The following is a 20,307-nucleotide window of genomic DNA, read 5'->3' on the forward strand; positions in this document are numbered from 1 at the left end:
TTATTCTTTCGAAGCCCTTCGTCACTGCCCTAAAGACACAGGAGCAGGAGGGAGGGGAGCGAAGCCCATTAAAAAAAAATCTTATAAAAAACACTTAAAAATCTCAAATTAGAAAGAACAAAACTACCAAACAGCCGAATAAATCCAAAAGGTAACCAAACTATAAAACAACAGCCTCAAAAAACAGAGAGAGGCAACAATCAGAAGCCTTCAAACCGCGGTCAGACCAGCACCAAAGGAGGTCGTACCTTTGGAGAAGGTAGCAAAGAGGGTAGGTACTTTTATAGGTACCTAAGCAATAATATATACAACAACAGTTAGAGCCTCTTGAAAATTTATGAACAATTTACTCTTCAGTTGGAAGAAATTTAATGCTATACTGTATAGAGCAGCAAAAAATTTAATATTGTACTGTGTGAAACAGTCAGCACTATTTATAATGCCTCCTACATACAACAACCACAAGAGCATGGAGACCATGAAGATGGCGAGAGAACTAATAGAAGCCCTCAGGTAAAAAAAAAAAAAAAAACACTGGAGATCTCTATTAATTGCAAAGATTTGACAAATCTAAGAAAAATCTTGCAGATCACATTATTACATTATAAAAGCCATCTGCATTCCTTTTTTTTTCAATGAAATTCGAAAGATCTTGCAAATTGGGAAAGATCTAGCAGACACGACAGATAGAAGAGAAACGAAACCATCAAATAATCACATAGTAATAACACACAAAAAGTCATCAAATAATAATACAGTAAAACATATATGTTCATTATCTCCACTTGCTGCACAACATCGCCATCAGATTGGATTAAGGCGGCGGCGAAGGCAAGGAAAGGGTTAGGGGTAGGGGTATTTTACCTCAGTAGGCATGATTAGGGTTAATTGAATTACCACCGTTGGATCAGGAGTGGGGAAACCGAGGAGATCTATTCCGCGAGGGGAGGAAATCCCGCAGATATGATCGCCCAACAGAGGGCAATCTGTGAGATTTGTTTGGGAACAGGGAGATCACGTATGGATACACCGGAGGAGGGAAGAGAGAGAGAGAGAGAGAGAGAAAGGGGGCTGTAGAGTGCAGAGAGAGAGAGTTGCTTCGGGTAAGGTAGAGAGAGGCGTAGGGAGAGGGTAGAGAGAGAAAATCGAAGGGTGCTGCGGGTAGGGTGAGGCGCAGAGGATGGGGGAGAGACAGCGAGAGCAAGGGTAGAGAAAGGGTGGCGTAGGGAAGAGAGAGAGAGAGAGAGAGAGAGAGAGAGAGAGAGTAGGGCATAGATGGCGCTTTGGGCGAGGCGTAGGAGTGCTTCGGGTAGGGCAGAGAGAAGAGACGAAGAGGTGCTTTGGGTGGGGTGAGGCGGAGAGAAAGAGAGAAAAGGGAAGAGAGAGAAGGGCGGTGTAGGGAAGAGAGAGAGAACGAAAAGGGCATGGGTGGGGGGGGGGGGCAGGGGGTGTGGCACTTCGGGGAGGCGTAGGGGTAGAGGGAGGGGGAGGGGCGTAGGCGTCTCGGTAACAGGCGCAGGGGAGAGAGAGAAACGGTTGGCAGAGTGCTAACGGAAATACGACACGTGGCGTTCAGAGTGTCAAATAGTGTATTGTATAGATAAGTTAATTTTGAATAACTTATTTGAATAGGCAAATAGGACCTAAAACTTAGGCTTGTATGATGCAATCACAAAACTAGAATTTGGTATCACACAAGTTATGGGTGGATTATGTTTAAAATAGCGTAGTTATATTTTCCTGGCAACTCTGGCTGTTTGTTGAAGTGAGGGCTCATCACCGCTGCCTTTCTTTTCATGGATTAATTACAAATCTAGTCCTTGAAATTTCAATGGGAATTTCAATTTAGCCGTCATATTTTTTATTTTGTTATAATATAGTTCAGTAAGGACTTGTTCGGTTCAACTACTTTAGACCCAAAATCAGAATGAAATTCGTTGATTTTGATAGTTGTTGGCTTCTAATTCCCATTTCAATTTGGAATGAAAATGACCAATTCATTTCAGGTCCAATTCAGCTTTATATCCTAACCTTAGGTCTATTCCATAATAACAAATCAAAATCCTCCTCACAAATACCTCTTCCTACTCTTGTTTAATCACTCTCCTCTCTGCTGACCGAAACCTCTCTCTCAAAACTTTTGGTTCTCTTTAATTGTCCATTCCAATAGTGAACCAATGATAATTCATCATTTCATTTCTCATTCCAATGCAATCCAATTTTATTTCTTATTTTCCTTTCAATCATAAACTAAACAAGCCCAAGTTTGAAGAGTAACTGGAGAATTATCTGACAGGAAGGAGAAACTAGAAAGATGGAATCGGCTGATGACCTTGCAGCACTGAATAATTATCATAAACAAAGAGCTTAAAACTCAATTTGATGAACATCAAAAGCACTAGTTTCTGCAATCCCATGGTATTTATCATACAATGCATCTTCACTGAATTGCAAACTAGTCATGAGACAGTACAAAAGGCATCAGCACCAACAAATAAATTGCAGAAAACTCCCGATAAATTTCATGATTTTCACTTTGTCCCCGTGAGATATTGAATCTAACATTTTATTCCCTTAAACTACCACATTTCATCACTTTCGCCAAATCCATTATTTCTTTGTAGTTGGATGGGATCAATTGTAGGTCTGAGAACGTCCAGGGGTAAATGCATTAACTTGCAACATCAACAGGGAGTATACTTGGGGGAGGAGCCAACTTAAAAAGGTTAAGCTGCGACTTTTGAAATTGTAAGTGTTTTTCAAGGCTCTACTGTAAAAACTTCCACATCATCCATGTTGGCGTTCCTGACGGAGTACTGAAAAGTCCAATTATGGCAAGCTCCTGCATGCTCGCCCTTTGTATTTATAGCGAAAACAGCCCCGACAAAGTCCGGATGCTTCCGGGCAATTCTGGAGACAGCATCAGCAGCAGCTTGCTTCGGCTCCATCCCTCGTCGCATACTCTCCACGACTTGGTAGCTGTAAACGTGCTCTCCATTAGATAGGACAGCAACATTATGCAATTCAGCAAAAGGTGCAAACAAGATGAAACTATCGTTCAGGACTTGTTTGGTCTCCCTTCTGCAGAAGGGCTGTTAGCTAAAGCTATTCGAAAAAGCATAAATACTTTTTTGGTTAGTATCCCCAATAGTGTTCTCCTATAAACGAAGCAGAAGCTCTTATTCAAATTGGAGCTTCTTGCCTTCTGCTTTGGGGCGTATGAGCTTATTGCAACCAAAGTATGCTGCAAGTAGTAAGAAAAACGAGAATCTTAAATAAGAAACAAGTCACCGACTAAACAAACAAGGTTTAAATGCTAACAGAATTTTGCTCATTAATCTGACTAGATGGCAAGAATGAGCCCTGTTTTCAGATAAGATGAAGTAATAAAACAAAATAGCCGTATACTTTCTTTCAACAACTATAACATAAAGGGAAAAGAAAAAAAAGAAAAAATTGAGCTCATTACCAGGGAAGGAAACGCATCATGATATCGCCATCTCCAGTTGCACCACAGGCGCCAACCTCATCATCAGCATATGCTGAAGACCCAGCTATAGGTCCATCACCAACCCTGGAACCAAGAGACTTGATATCAATTTCTTAGAACCAAAAGGGTTAATACTACTTTGTAGGAGCATAAGACAGCATCTTGGAATGAGAACCGAAATGATCGAACAATACATGTTAGAACCAAAAGGAAGTTCTAAAACTGCTTATATGTTTAGGTTTTTAGTTCATTACAAGGAGACTGGAGTTTCGTACACTTCTTAATCTCGGCAGAATTAGCAGATATCAAAACAAGCTTATGTAGCTTCGTCAGAACCCACATAGCCTCATATCAGAATATGATGGAGGGCTAATGGGCTAATATAAGGTATGTTGGACAATGGTTTAGATCCAATACCTTGCTAACAATGGCTGGCTGTTTAAGGCATATGTATATGCTTTTACCCAAACAACACTCCTGAGTTTGAAGTGTAGCAGCAAAGAGAAGAACATTAAAAGGCCGATACATAGTTACAAGCCCATCAAAGGGGGGGTGATAATGATTGTTAATATAAAAAATTCTGTTTGAAGAGAAATATGACTAAACGGCGATGTCTAGAGCCAGCATAGACAATCAAAGGAGAATGAGCCATTTTCATTGTCAAACAAACATGTAGTTGAGGGTTCCAATGAAAACAACAGAACTTAAATCAGAAAAGGTTAAGAAAGTGCCAACCAAAATAAAATCTAAACAGAGGGCATAGTTTAAAATGCCTATATATATTATTATGGGGTCTCCGTACATTCCTACTGTTGTAAAACAGAGGACGGGTAATTGTCATAGGCGATATGACATAGCTCAAGGCATGAAAAACTGTTATGTGACAAACCAATTTTACAATTTTTTAAGGAAAAAAAGAAAGATCACCTAAAAGCATTTGAAAGAATCAGCAACCCATGCATAGTTCATATTGCATGGCCTGTAGAAGTCTATTAAGTCATTTTACCTGCCAGGAACTTTAAATGTAGCACCATTAGTTGATGTCCCAACTGCTATATGCCCCATCTTTGCATTGTTAAAAAAAAAAAAAACATTAAGATCAATACTAGAACAAAAGAAGAAAAGGAAAGAAGAGAAAAAAAAGTTACAAGGAAGTACTTTATCAATCACGGCCATGGAGATAGTGTCATGGTTGTGACGACCAATAACATCAGAATTTAACTTTACTCTTAAAATATTGCTTCCTCTCTCTTCACCATGATCACAAGAGTTCTCAAATTCAGGATGAAAAGGCCCACAGCTATTTCCATTGATGACATTTTTCCGGAAATTAGGCTGACAATTATTCTCTTTCCAGTTATTCCATTTCTCGACGGACTCTGGCGAACTAAGATTAGTTGGTCCAGGAAGGCCCATTGAAATAGCAAAAAGAGAAGCCTTCTCTCCAACAAGCAGAGTGTGTTTCGTGTAATCCATAACCAGCTTAGCAGCCTTAATTCCATCCTTAACATATCTCATGCCGGCCACAGCTCCAACCTCCATCGTTGTCTACTAATGTCCTTAAAACAAATAAGCAATAGATCATGGTCTTTTGCAGTTATAACAGCAATATTTATCACAAGATGTAAGTGTGTGGTTTGTTACCCCATCCATAATAAGAGCATCCAATGTAGTTTCTCCATTCTCATCTGGACTACCACCTGGACCAACTGTTCATATAACAAACTGAATTAAGTCCACAGAGAAAAATTTAAAAGTATGTTCATTTATTACAAATAAGCAATAGCTCAACTGCTACTCAAAGAATAGGTAACAACGAGTCTCATAGGAACAAGTCAGCATCTTCTAGTGGACTTTCACTTTGATGCCCAATCTTTCAATTTTTACAATAAATACATAATGCTCAAAATTCTTTAAGTTCTTAACTAAACTAAATGTCCATGTAATCACCATATAAGCAGCATTAACTTTAATCAGCATAAGAAAGATTCAAGAGCAATGCATACCCATCCTATCACTGACTCTAATCTATCAATACATGCCATATCACATAACTCATACGAATACTAAGAGGTTATTCAAATTTCACCAGGATTACCGAGTGATATCTTTGGGTTTTGTAGAGAATTTCATGTGCCACATCTTTTCTCGCTGACATTTTGTTGTTTTGGCTGAAGATTTTATATTCCCTAGCTTATAAGACAAAAGAAGTAAAGAACTAAATCGCAATATCAGGATACTACAGCGACCATTCACACACTTCAATCCCTTTTTTTTTTCCAAAAATTCGATGTTTTTTCTTATATCTTTTCCAAATATTTCACCAAGAGACAGAGCTCAAACCGAACCTACAAAAATCTAAAGTAAAATTGGCGAAAAAAGGAAAGAAGGAATGTAAGCTCTTGTTTGGCATAGTTGTCATTTCTTTTCCACAATGGAGTGCGAGGGTGGATGGTGGACTGCTTGCAGTTTGCACATCTACCAGATTTATTTGCAAAAATAATAAAATAAAATAGTGACTTCTTTGTTTTTAGCTTCTATGAAATTTGAAGAAGATGCCTTCTAGCATCTTGACAGACTACATTGCAAGTTAGCCAACAATGAAAAGAGTAGAGCAGGCCACCAGCAGGCAACCAATCATGTAAAATTTTGGCACATTTCCACTTTGCTACCATATGATTTGAAAAAGTGTCACTTTTCTACCCTCTGGTTTTGTTTTTGTCTTACCATTAGGACTTGCTGTTGAGTAGGATAGAAAAATAATACAATTTACAAACCAATGGCAGTAAAGTGAAAAGTTATATAAATATGCTGTATTTTACCACTCAATGGTTTATAAAGTGTAGCACTTTAATACATTACAGTTAGTAGATTGTATAATTTTGCGAGCCTATTTAACATAAAGTCTTCATGGTGAAACAAAAACAAAACCACGCATATTGCAAAGTGACACTTTTCAAATCACAGGATGTTAAAGTGAAAATGTGCTAAGTTGAAAAATTTTCTATGGCCTCGTTTGGCATCATTGCCCTTTTTTTCCACAAAACACTAATTCTGCTAACCGTATATACTGGATACACAGTGTGAAACAACTGTTATTCTCCAAACCAAAAGCTTATGCTGGTAGAGATGATATTTTTATATTTTTATATTTAACATTTTCCCTCACGTCGGGGCTTGAGACTTTTTCATAGCCCCATGACGTAAACTTGAATTAAATAGGAAGAAATCAATTATATTAAAAGCCTGGCATGATTCAAAATTAGGAACTCGTGCTATGATACCATATGAAACAACCGTTATTTTCCAAAAACTTAAGTACGTAGAGAATGGTGATTTCATAATTTTATATTTAACACACTGACAATGATGATGATGATGATGATGATGATATTTAGTAATATAAAAAACAACTTGAACAAAAAAAGGAAGTTACTTTCAATAACCAAACAAACGCTTTCGATGCAAAATTACAAGCAATTCATCGTCCACTCCTACACTACCGCATACGAAAATTCTATTATAAAAAAAGAAGAAAAAAAAAAAAGGGCAGCAATACCAAAACAAGTCCTAAAATTTTCATTTACAAAATCAAGAAGCAGAGACAAGAAAAACGAACTAAACTAATCGAATGAGACAAACCATTAGGGTTAAGGGCAAATTGAATCAAACCCTACCACCCCCACACCGACCTGTGCCGTCACAGCGGAGCTCCTCGCAGGCGGAGCATCCGGCGACCACGGCGTCCACCGCCGACGACCCGCCGCCGTCCACGGCGCGCCACGCCGCCCTCGCCGCCTCCCGGAACGCCCACGTGCTCACCACCACGGGTTGCCCTAGCGCCGCATCCGCATCCACCTCCACCACGAACAGAGGAGAGAGAGAGAGAGTTAGAGAGAGGAAGAATCCATACAAAGATTTTAGAGATGAGATGATCCTTACCGTAATAGAGAGTAGGGAGAGGGGGAGGAGGAGGAGGAGAAGGAGAGGAGGCCTCATTTTGGGACCCATGGAGGAGGAGGAGGAGGCAGAGATGGAGGAGACGAAGAGGAAAAGGTAGTGTACTTTGAACCGGTTTTTAAGAACGGAAAAAACCGATCGGTTTTCGAACCGGACTGTAGACTGAACCGTTCTACTGGTTCCTAGGGCTGGCAAATGAGCGACCCAGCTCGCGTTCGACTCGCGTTCGACTCGATATTTGGCTCGCTCGAGCTCGACTCGAAATTAAATGAGCTGAATTTGAATTCAAGCCGAGCTTGAGCCAGACTGTAGACTGAACCCTACTAGTTCCTAGGGTTGGCAAATGAGCGAGCCAGCTCGCATTCGACTCGATATTTGGCTCGCTCGAGCTCGACTCGAAATTAAATGAGCCGAACTTGAACAAAAAAAAAAGGCTCGAAATTCATTTCAAGCCAAGCTTGAGTATTACTCGGCTCATTCGAATTAGGCTCGAAAAGCTCGAAAATATATATATAATATATACTATATAAGTTAATCACTAGGATACTTTTACAAGTATGCATCCCCAATGTTGCTATACGTTTTTAGGCCATGTGGATCCTAACTTTTTGTTACAAACTAGCACCTTGATCAAACACTATTCCACCCCCTACCACCACCTACCCACCCATGCATCCTCAACCTCGACATCTCTCCATCCAAAGGGACTAAAAACCACAAGTTACTTGGGTGATACTTGTAAAGAGTATTCTACCCTAACTCTATATATATACTACTATATTATACTAGTATATAGAGTGAGCTACTATGCTATCCCGGCAAACACGGAGCCTTCTGTACTGTCCAGCTCATTTTCGATGTTACGAACTTCGGGATCGTCGATCGAGCTCCGTTAAAACTTGATCTAACAGTATTGAAGTACCTAGAAAATAAAGTTTCATGAAATTTTACGAACCATCTTGCCTAGGAACACGAAAGGGCTCAAAAATCAACGGCTGAAAAATAAAAATCTTACAAAATATTAATCATCGGACATTAAAAAATTTTAAATCAAGAATAATTGATCTTGTTATATAGTATGAAAAGAATTTTCCTATCAAAATTTCACGTATGTGTGGTATTTCTACGCCGTTAATACCTTGCAAAAAACGGCTCAAACCCTGGTGAAATTTGTGATTTTCAAGCCCATTCGATTTACTAGCAAATGATATTCTGAAAAATAATAAAATTTATTTTCTACAGTACCCAAATACTCAAAGGATCAAAAGTTTAACGGAGGCCGATCGACCAATTCGAAAAGTCGTAAACATCGAAAACGAAACTGAAGCATGGAAAGGCTCCGGTATTGCTGATAGCATAAAAGATAGCCTCATCACTATAATATATATATATTATATACGGATAGAGCTACACTATGCCTAAACAAAAGTATAATTTCATGAAATCTGTGTTGACTTTTCTGACCTCTTGAGAATATTGATTCATATCAAAAACTCAAATCTCTATTCTCACACAAAAACTTACACACTTATTTTTATCTTCTATGGGAACTTATACACATCTATTGTCTCCACTGTGAAAGAATCTATGTAATGTGAATCTAAGGAGCAGTCCACACCCAACACACACATCTACGAAAACATTATTCACATTTTCCATTACAACGCTCGACAAGAGCGCGAGTTATTTCATTGTAGTTGAATCCATTCCATTCATCCAACCTATACATAATTCTTAATCAAAGGGTCAAAATTCGAAAACACATCAAAATCCTCTATATTTTCGATAGCATAGTAGTTCCTACACTATTATATATATATATATATTATATATATATATATATTAATTATATATAAGCTGAGTGTGAATAATCTGAGTTTAGTTAAAATTGGGCCAATGTTGTTGGCCATAAAAACAAACCATAGACAAATATAAGAACAAAATTTTACTAAATTTATATATTTTCCTTTCTTCTTTCTTTCACAGAGCTTAAATTTTCAATATGTTTCTCTCTTTCTCTTTTTCTGTTTCTCATCAACTAAGTGGCCAAGCCGAAAGTCCTCAAGTTACCAAGTAACAGCATATCCCGCCGTTCCACCTTACTATTAATTTTGATTGCTTGAGAAAATATACAAAATATTTTTAAAGTAAAAAAATTTTATTTTTCATATAAATTTTAATTTTAGTTATATATGATTGGATAGTTTAATCAATATTTATCTATATAATTTATTTATTTTGATTGCATAAATGAAAATGAATAATTAGAGATTGAAGGCGAAAGAAAAGAATGTGAGGGAAGAAAGATTAAATATTCAACTCATAATTTTTTTTTCATATTATAATACTATATTTCATATAATTATTGTACTTTGAACTATTTGACATATTTTTGTATCAAATTATAGATAATGTTCTATATAAATTAAACTATTTGGATCCCGTATCGATGTTGAGAATTTCAGCGGCTCGTTAGGGCTCGAGCCTCCGCTCGACATCGAAATTAGGCTCGCTCGAGCTCGGCTCGAATTAATTTCAATCCAAGCTTGAGCTTAAATTTAGGCTCGAAATTAATTTCAAGACGAATTTGAGCCGAGGTAAGCTCGCTCGAGCTCGGCTCGTTTCCACCCCTACTGGTTCCCCGTGTGTTTAAACTTTAGGCCCTGATCGCTTCGGAGGTAAAGCTGGGATAACAAAACAATTATTTTCGCTATTATACCAAATGGTATAATTTTTAGTCGAAATAAAATATTTTTATCAAATCTAGTTATTTTTAGGGGCAATAGCTTATATATCCCTGAAAAATTTTCGACTTTTTAATTTATCCCTCTTAGAAGGCTAATATTGAAAATACCTTTTCTACGTTCCAACCTATTTCTAATATACTCTTAAAGTTAAAATCTGTTAATTAACTCTGCTATTTTTGTAAAATTACTATTTTACCCTTTCAAATATACCATTCCACCCTCACTGACTTTCTTATTTGCCCTTAAAGTCAGGGGCACAAAAAGTATTTTGACTTTTGGTCTTTTTTAATATACCCCTCTACCGTCACCAACATTTCTTATTTGCCCTTACGTTAAGGACAAAAATGACATTTTAATTTTTTTTAACTGTGGTAGATGTTTAACTCATGTTTAACCCAAGTTAACTTCGGTGGAACATATGAGGGGTATTTTAGAAAGAAAAAAAAATAGAGCTAAATCGAATGTTTTCAAACGTATGAGAGGTATATAAGCAATTATCCCTTATTTTTACTATTTGTTTTGGTAAGATATCAATAAACTTTATATTTTTTTATTACTACACAGATTAATAAATTTCCTATTTTATATTGAAAAGTAACATGCAAAGTTGCCCTACCCTAGCCAAGCTTGACCACTTTCTAATCTCCACTGAATGGAACTTGCCTTTCCTTTGGTCAAAGTTATGGCAGTACCCAGAATTACGTCATGCCGATTTTGTTCTCCGCTAGTGATAAATTGAATAGAGGTATGTTTAGATTTGAGGAGGCTTGATTTGCACGATATTTTTTTTTTTTTTTTTTTNTTGTGTAATCTTATACCTAGCGTTCTCACTTTGGTAGCTAAACTTACGCATTGACATAAGAGAACTAAAAAATGATGTTCCACGAGCCACTATAGCATCTCGAAAACCAAGAATACTATTTTAGAAGAGATCCAACAGTTGGATTATCCGGAGGAACATCAATGTTTGACCCCTCAATAGTTAGAGCGTAGGAATCAACTTAAAAAGCAGCTCATGATGATAGTAGCAGACGAAGAGACTTTATGGAAAATTCGAGCCAAACAAAACTGGTTAATGAAAGGTGACGGCAATATCATTAAAGGTGAACCCTTAACCGGTTTGCTGCATTCTCCGGATTTTCGGAAGTGGGTCCCTCAGGTAGAGTTTGTTCTCTCTGCGCTGTGGTGCCTTGCCTCCTCCCTACTACTCCTCCTCCTCCTCCTATTATGCTAATATCTTTTTCTCTCTCAGTGAACTCTATATTTGCCTGGGATTAGTACACCCTCTCCCTAATCCTCTTCCTATGCTACTCTCTCTCTTTCTCTATCTTTCTCCCCCTCTTTTTTTCTCTCCGAGCTCTCTGTTTACTTAGGGTTAGTTCTTCTCTCCGAACTCTCTGTTTACTTAGGGTTAGTTCTCCAGCACATTTAGTGCCACCACACTAATATCGCTTGCCTAGAGATGCTTCGCTCCCTAAACTGTACGCCTCTATCCGCTGCAGATTCGGGCATTCTCTCTCTCTCTCTGAACTCTCTGTTTACTTAGGGTTAGTTCTCCAACGCATTTAATGCCGCCGCATTAACATCACTTGCCTAGAGATGCTTCACTCCTTAAACCGTACGCCTCTATCCACTGCAGATCAGGGCATTTAATGCCACCACGGATCAACCACTTGATCGGAGATGGTTCCCTTCCTCTACCTATGCCAATATCTATTGCAGATCTGGGCATTTAATGCTGCCGCAGATATGGCGCTTTCGTGGAGGTGGTTTCCTCCCTCTACCGTACGCATGTATCTACGACAGATTTTGGTATTTAATGCCGCTGTAAAACCCCCTACTTCTCCGGAGATCACCGGCTCTCTCCGCTCAACTAGAGTTCATACAGATCTGCATTGTACTTCTCCATCTGCTACGAATCTGGCCATTTAATACTGCTGTTGAGTACCAACATGAGCGATTGATTTCGCCGCTGAGGAGTTACCTCCGATATTCTCAGTTCCATCTTTCTCCCTTTGGCACCGTTTGGCTGTCATCTCAGAATGGTGCGCCGCTTGGCAACCACGCCCTCCCTCCTCTCGCTTTTTCTTCTCTTTCTTTCGATGCTGGTATGTATATATACCGTTGGTAGGTAAGCTTCCATGCCTAATAACTTCCGAGCTTGCAACTCTTATCTGCCAACTCTGTTATTGTTTGTAGTGTTATTACCTGCAGTGAGGAGGTTTGGTTCTCTGGAAATTCCTTCGCTTGGGTCTTATTCTGATGTTGTCTGTCTATGTATATGTTTGAATTTCTTGATACTTGGGTGCTTCGATGTCGAGATGTGGTTTTGTATGCGCTTCCTCTTGCCTTGTCTACTGTAATCGGATTCTTTTTTACCTAGCATTTCGCCTTGGTTCTGTCCACTTTTTTCACCCTGATTTTGGCATTTCCTTTCGTTTATTTTTTTTTTTTATTTGGCTTCACTTTCCCTGGCAGATTATTTCTACATGGGCTTTTTGTGCAATTTCTGTGGTTTACCAAATATTTTTTTGCTCTATTTTCTTATTATACTATTATCATACTATTTACATTTTCTTCAGGTTCACCTCCTACTCGTTGTTGCTTTCTCCATTCTTTGAGGTGAGGCAATGATGATATGGTCAATATTCGGAACCTATCTTCTATACTGAATTTGCCCCATGTATGCATGCTACCTTCGAAACTGAAATAGTTCGCAATGTCACGGCATGTCGAATGACCTCAAGGCAATCGTTGCAGCCTACGGCTATTAGTGCAAAGTTTTGATCCATACAATGTTCTTCAAACCCTTTTACTTTCAGGAAAAGAGGGGGGGAGCGGGGTGGGAAGGGCATGAATCTAAGGTTTGCATTATGTTTTTCTACATATTTGAGATCTACTTGCTTTTTTTTTTTGGCACTATTTTTTCTTTAAGTTTGGCACTCTGAATAGTTCATCTTTTAAAATCCCTACTTATGTTTCCTTACTGTTAGTGCAGGCATGAAAGTGGTCAACATTTCATTTAAGCAATTGCAGCTCGACATTTTATTTATAGAACTAATTACGGATGTGTCCGATCAACAAACTTATAAGATTTTACTCATATCATAGAAATGCATCTATATAGTTATTTTTCATACTATGTTAGCTTTTCCCACTATATTGATGAATTGAGCTAGAATACTTTTAGAAACACTAATTCCTTGGTGTTTCTAAGTTGTTAGGTCTTGGATCTACTCCTTAATTACTAATATCCCTTGGATCAAACACTATACCACCCACCACCACCTACCACCACCTACCACTATTATTTCAACCCTACATCTCTCCATCCAATGGTTAAAAACTCAAAAGCACTCCCCCTGGTACTTTTGAGAGTATTCTAGCTCAACTCGTATATTGATTGTGTTGGCCTTTAGTGATAATTTTTTTGGCAAATTTTAATAATGGGGGTTAGAAATACAATGTATAAAATATATTATACACCCGGTGCATGAAATAATTTTTTATTTACTGTTTCCTATATCCTCATTGAATTTTATAACTTCCTTCTCTAATTCTTTTTCAAAATTGACTTTAGAACATGGTCATGCATCCATAAATATTCAGTAATAATCTTCGGTTTTGGGTGGGAGGAAAATACGTAAGCAAACAATGCCCTCAACTATAGGCCATTCTTAAGTACCAACCTCAACCTCTTTTTTTAAAAAAAGTAAAAATATAAAAATTTATCTGAATTATGGAGTATCTTGAGCGGACTACTTAATTTTTCAAAATTTTAATTTTATTAATCAATTTTTCAATTTGTTTGATTTGAGTCAGTTAACAATATTTTGGCTTGAAATATAAGTTAATTACTTTAATGAATTTATAGTTGCAAAAATTATATAAAATATACTAATTAAACTTAAAAAGATAAACGGCATATTCAAATTTTAAAGTTAAAATGCCGTTACCTACCTCCAATCAAATAGGCTAAAAGTTAGAATAGTAAAATCAAAATTTAAAAGATTAAGTAGCCCACTCAAAATAATATCTATAGTTTAAATAAGTTATGTACTTTTTTTTTTTACTTTTTTTTTTTTTTTTGAAGTTAAAACCTCTTTAACTGTCAACATTTGGAATTAGGCGCAGCAGAATACAACCCCACCCGGTTGACCAATCTACTCTGATCCGAAAAATAATCGGATCCCGAAAAAATATCCCCTGAGAAATTGGATCCCAACAAATTTTATGTCCGAATTAAAATCTAGGTTGAATCTGAGCCTAAAAATTCGGACAAATCGAGCCGTCAAAATCGGGATCATGGATTAGAGCGTCTCTCCTCCTCCGTTACATAAAAAAAAAGGAAAAAAAAGAAAAGAAAAGAGAATAGAAATGCAACGGAATATCTGATCCAATAAAAAAATTCCGTTTCCGAATTAGTAGTATGGATAAAAAATCTTTCTATATTATACTATTCAATTCTGGATGGTAAATCGATTTTTCGCTCACCCCTAAATAAGGGGTGTAATGCAGGCCGTGCCGGGCCACATTCATCCCGGCCAAACCGGGCCACAGGTCAGCCCAGTCCGGCCAGGATAAAATTTGGTCTCGGCCGTGCCGGTCTGAATTTCATGGATGCCCGGCCTAGCACGGCCATCTGGCCCGGATGGCACGAGCGGTGCCGAGCCGGGCTCCGTACCGGCACTTAATTTTTTTAATGTTTTAAAAGTATGTAAAATATTTAAAAATAAAAAATAAAATAGTTCTCTTCCAGCAAATATGTTAGATGAAAAAAATAAAATTTATTAAAATATTTTATAAAGTAATAATTTTTTTTTAAATAATTCTAAAAAATTTATGAAACATTAAAATTTTTTAAAAAAATCTTTTTTTTTTTGTTTCAAAAGGGCCGTAAATCCTTGGCCCTCCCTTTTATCTCCCAAAAAAGAACGGCCTAAGGCCTAGGGCCCAAAACCCTACCGTAGGGCTTCTTTTTATCTCCCTTGGTTGGCTGCCCAACCCCCAAGGTTTTGGAGAGTTGGGCTCAGGACCAGCTCCCAAACTCCCCAAAGGTCCTCAACACTAGCCTATGCGGGTCGTGCCGTGCCGGACCATGGGCCAAGCTATCTGCCCGGCACAGCCCAGTGCTGTTCCGAGCCAACGGGCCCAGTGAAAACGGCCCGGAAAGGGCCATGTAGCAGGGATGGGCCGGCCCGGCCCGGGGCCATCCCTACCCCTAATGCTTCACTTTGAAACCTAAACTTTATTTCCGGTTAGGAATTTAGTGTTTGATTATTATCAGCATTTCAAGCTGCACAACTGCATGCAAATTGCACTTAAAACGCTGCAAATGAATTTAAGGGGTCATTTGGTTGCATGTAGTTGCAACAACACTGCAATTCTAACTACATGCGAATGCAAATTCGACGTTTGGTTTGATATTTTTAACTCCAATTGCTGCAGAAGCAACTGTAGGAGTTCCAACTGCAACAGTTGGAACTGCGGCCAATGGAACTGCAGCTAATAGAAAGAGTGACTTTAAACAAAGGCTAAATTACAGAAAACCTCCATGTAATAACCCGCTTTTTCACTTTCCCCCCCTGACATTTAAAAACCTACACTTTGCCCCCTTGTAAAATGAAAAATGTTCACAGGGGGGTTACGGTGTGTAAAATGACCATTTTGCCCCTCGCCATTGTTGTCTTCTTCCTGAGCTTCCTCAGCCGCCCCTTCGATCTGCCGCTATTTCCACCTCAATCGGCCACGATTCCTCTCCAATTTCTTCTCCACCTGTTCCCCTTCTCCTCCTACATCGTCGTCGCCCATTGATTTCGGCGACAGTAGGGAAGATACTAAGATGGGTGTTGATGGAGAGGTAGGCAGGGACAACGAGGGCGAAGGCGAGGCGGCGGAGGAGGACGAAGCAGTTGTGGGCGAGGGCGAAGCAGTGGAGGACGGCGAGGCGGCGAGGCGGCGAAGCGGCGAGCCGGAGGGAGCGAAGCATCAGAGAAGAGGCAGAGGGGTATTTTCGGTATAAAAAAATATTTTTTAACAGAACCCCTGATGGAACCCTAACGGTAGGGGTGAAGTGCACATTTTTCATTTTACAAGGAGGCAAAGTGTAGGTTTTTAAATGTCAGGGGGGGAAAGTGAAAAAGCGGGTTATTACAGGGGGGTTTTCTGTAATTTAGCCTTATCTGTTCCGGGGTTTAAACTTTAGCCCTGATCGCTTCGATGGTAAAGCCTGGGATAACAAACATTATTTTCGCATTTATACCAACGGTTAATTTTTAGTCGAATAAAATATTTTATCAAAATCTAGTATTGTTCAGGGGCCCAGATGCTTATAATCCCTGAAAAATTTTTCGACTTTTTAATTTACCCTCTTAGAAGCCTAATATTGAAAAATACCTTTTCACGTTCCAATCCTATTTCTATTATACTCTTAAAGTTAAAATCGTTAATAAACTCTGCTATGTTTTAAAATACTACTTTTACCCTTTCAAATATACCATTCCACCCTCACTGAACTTTCTTATTTGCCCTTAAATCGAGGGGCCCCCAAAAAAGTATTTTGACTTTGCGTCCTTTTTTTAATAACCTCCTCTCCGCTCACTAACATTTCTTATTTCCCGTACGTTAAGGACAAAAATGATTTTAATTTTTTTTAACGTGTGGCTAGAGTTTAACTTCAGTAACAAGTTAACTTCGGGGAACATTATGAGGTATTTTAGAACAAAAAAATGAAGCTAAACGAAGTTTTCAAACTATAGAGTATATAAAGCAATTATCCTCTTATTTTTTACTATTTGTTTTGGTAAGATATCAATAAACTTTATATTTTTTATATAACGATTACATAAATTTCCTATTTTAATATTTGAAAATAAACATGCAAAGTGCCCTTACCCTAGCCAGCTTTTACAACTTCTAATCTCCACTGAATGGAACTTGCCTTTCCTTTGGTCAAATTATGGCGTACCCAGAATTACGTCATGGCGAATTTTGTTTCCTGCTATGATAAATTGAATAGAGGTATGTTTAATTTGAGGAGGCTTATTGGCACGATTATGTTTTTTTTTTTTTTGTGTAATCTTATACTAGCGTTCTCACTTGGTATAGCTTAAACTTACGCATACATAAGAGAACTAAAATAATGATGTTCCACGGCACTTATAGCTATCTTCGATAAACAGATACTATTTAGAAGACCAACAGTGGCAGTTATCGGAGAACATCAATGTTGGACCCCTCAATAGTTAGAGCGTTTAGAATCAACTTAAAAAGAGCTCATGGAATGATAGTAGCAGTACGTAAGAACTTTTATGGAAAATTCAGCCAAGAACAAAAACTATATATAAAGTGACGGCAATATCATTTAAAAGGTGAACCCTTAACCGTTTGCTGCATTCTCCGGATTTTCGGAAGTGTTTTGGGTGGCTCAGTTGTAGTGTTGTCTTCTTCTCGGGTTTTTGTTTTTGTTCTCCTCCTCTTCTATCTTTGTTTACTCGTTCTTCTTTTCCTGTATTATTTCTATATATGTTTTCTCTCTCTCAGGACTCTATATTTGGGATTATTATCACCCTCTCCTTAATCCTCTTTCCTAGCTTACTCTTCTCTTCTCTATCTTTCTCGCCTCTTTTTTCCTTCCGAGCTCTGTTCTGTTATTAGGTTGTTTTGTGTAGTGTATTTTACTTAGTTGTCTGTTTCTCTATTTTATGTATTTGATTTCTTACGCTGATTCAAATATCTTGTCTAAGATCTCGTTTCTCTTTCTTATTATTTATTATTCTATCCTCTTCAGATTCGGCATTCTCTCTCTCTCTCTGAACTCTTGTTTATTAGGGTTAGTCTCCACGCATTTATTATGCCAGCCGCATTAACATCACTTTTAAGAGATTTATCTTTCTTTAAAGCTTTGTTTAGTTGTTTATTCCACTGCAGATCAGCATTTAATTGCCACCACGTATTTATTTTACCACTGATCGGAGTGTTCCCTTCCTCTACCGATTGCCAATATCATTGCAGATCTGGCATTTAATGCTGCCCAAGATATGGCGCTTTCGGAGGTCGTTTCTCCTCTTACCGTACGCATGTATCTACAGACAATTTGGGTATTTATGACCGCTGTAAAACCCGAGCGCCTACTTCTCCGAGATCTACCTGCTCTCTCCGCCAACTAGAGTTCATACAGATCTGCATGTGTACTTCTCCATCTGCATACGAATCTGTGCATTTTATACTGCTTGGTATACCAACATGATCATGATTTCGCCGCTGAGAGTTTACTCCATATTCTCGATTCCATCTCCCCCGCCCCCCTCCCCCCCTCAACTTTCCTTCCCTTTGCACCGTTTGGCTGTCATTCAGAATGGGTGCGCGATTGGCAACCACGCCTCCCTCCTCTCGCTTTTTTTGCTCTTTCTTTCATGCTGGTATGTATATATACCGTTGGTAGGTAAGCTTCATGCCTAATAACTCCAGCTGTGCAACTCTTGATCTGCAACGTCTGTATTGTTTGTAGTTTATTACCTGCAGTGAGGAAGTTTGCGTTCTCTGGAAAATTCCTTCGCCTTCGTCTATTATTCTATGTTGTCTGTCTTATGTATATGTTGAATTTCTGATACTGGGTGCTTCGATGTCGAATGTGGTTTTGTATCGTGCGCTTCTCTTGCCTGTCTACTGTAATCGGAGTGTCTTTTTACCTAGCATTTCGCTTGGTTTCTGTCCACTTTTTTTCACCCTGATTTGCATTTCCTTCGTTGAGTGTTTTTTATTTGGCTTCACCCCCCCCCCCCCCCCCCCCTCTCCTGCAGATTATTTCTACATGGCTTTTTGTGCAATTTCTGTTGTTACCTAATTATGTGTCTTTTGCTCATTTTCATTATCACTAGTATCATACTATTTACATTTCTCATGTTCACCTGCCTACTCGTGTTGCTTGTCTGCCATTCTTTGAGTGAGCGCAATGATATATGCGTCAATTTCCAACCTATCTTTAGACTTAATATTGCTCCCCAGTATGCATGTACCTTCGCAACTGAAATTAGTTCGCAATTCACGGCATGTCGAATGAGCCTCAAGGGCATCGCTTGCAGCCTATCGGCTTTATTGAGGCAAGTTATTTTGATCCATACAATGTTCTTCAACCTTTTACTTTCAGGAAAAGAGGGGGGGGAGGCGGGTGGAAGCATTAATCTAACGTTGGCATTTATGGTTTCTACATATTTGAATCCGACTGCGCTTTTTTTTTTGTTGGCACTATTTTTTCTATTAAGTTTGTCACTCTGAATAGTTCATCGTTTTAAAATCCCTATTATGTTTCCTTACTGTTATTGCAGCGAATGAAATGGTCAAATTTCATTAAGGCCATCGCAGCCTCGAATTATTTATAGAACTAATTACGGATGGTCCGCCATCAACAAACTTATAGATTTTACTCATATCATAGAATGCATCTATATAGTTATTTTCATAAATATGTTAGTGCTTTTCCACTATATATGAAATAGCTAGTAATACTTGTAGAAACACTTATTCCTTGTGTTTCTAGTTGTATCTTTGGATTCTACTCCTTATTATCTAATATCCCTTGATCAACCTCATTACCACCCACCGACCGACCTACCCATCACCTACCACTATTTATTTCAACCCGACATCTCGGCCCATTCCAATGGTTAAAAACTCAAAAGCACTGCCCCTGGTACTTTGAGAGTATTCTAGCTCGAACTCGTATATGATTGGTTGGCCTTTACGGATAATTTTTTTGCAAATTTTAATAATGGGGTGTTAGAAATACAATGCTTATAAAATATATTATACACCCGGCGCATGAAATAATTTTTTATTTACTGTTTCCTATATCTCATTGAATTTTATAACTCCTGCTCTATCTTTTCAAAAAAATTGACTTTTAGAACGATTGTCATTGCATCCATAAAATATTCAGTAATAATCTTCGTTTGGGTTGGGAGGAAAATACGTTAAGAAAACAATGTCCCTCAACTATAGGCCCATTTTCTTAACGTAGGGTGGAAACGAGCCGAGCTCGAGCGAGCTTATGTCAGCTCAAATTCGGCTTGAAATTAATTTCAAGCCTAAATCTAGGCTCAAGCTCGGCTT

General features: G+C 38.3%; 1 protein-coding gene and 1 long non-coding RNA gene across 4 annotated transcripts; one reads left to right on the forward strand and one right to left on the reverse strand.

The window, feature by feature from the left end:
- LOC109715293 (probable isoaspartyl peptidase/L-asparaginase 3) lies at positions 2,350–7,487 on the reverse strand. Of its 3 annotated transcripts, XM_020240229.1 has the most exons (7): positions 7,433–7,487; positions 7,183–7,348; positions 5,135–5,199; positions 4,649–5,038; positions 4,497–4,555; positions 3,470–3,574; positions 2,350–2,979 (listed from the first exon to the last, which is right to left on the reverse strand). In XM_020240229.1, the coding sequence occupies exons 3-7, from the start codon at positions 5,141–5,143 to the stop codon at positions 2,760–2,762; spliced, it is 783 nt and encodes a 260-aa protein (XP_020095818.1). In that variant the 5' UTR covers positions 5,144–5,199; positions 7,183–7,348; positions 7,433–7,487; the 3' UTR covers positions 2,350–2,759. The 3 variants fall into 3 exon arrangements, with proteins under 3 accessions (XP_020095818.1, XP_020095816.1, XP_020095817.1); XM_020240227.1 differs by lacking the exon at positions 7,433–7,487 and having other exon boundaries at positions 4,649–5,049; positions 7,183–7,260; XM_020240228.1 differs by lacking the exons at positions 7,183–7,348; positions 7,433–7,487 and having other exon boundaries at positions 4,649–5,041.
- On the forward strand, positions 12,204–13,334 carry LOC109715294. Its single transcript, XR_002217579.1, has 2 exons — positions 12,204–12,819; positions 12,911–13,334. It is a non-coding gene; the product is annotated as an uncharacterized LOC109715294 (long non-coding RNA).

This window comes from Ananas comosus, linkage group 9, assembly GCF_001540865.1.
Source record: "Ananas comosus cultivar F153 linkage group 9, ASM154086v1, whole genome shotgun sequence".
Classification (NCBI taxonomy): Eukaryota; Viridiplantae; Streptophyta; class Magnoliopsida; order Poales; family Bromeliaceae; genus Ananas; species Ananas comosus.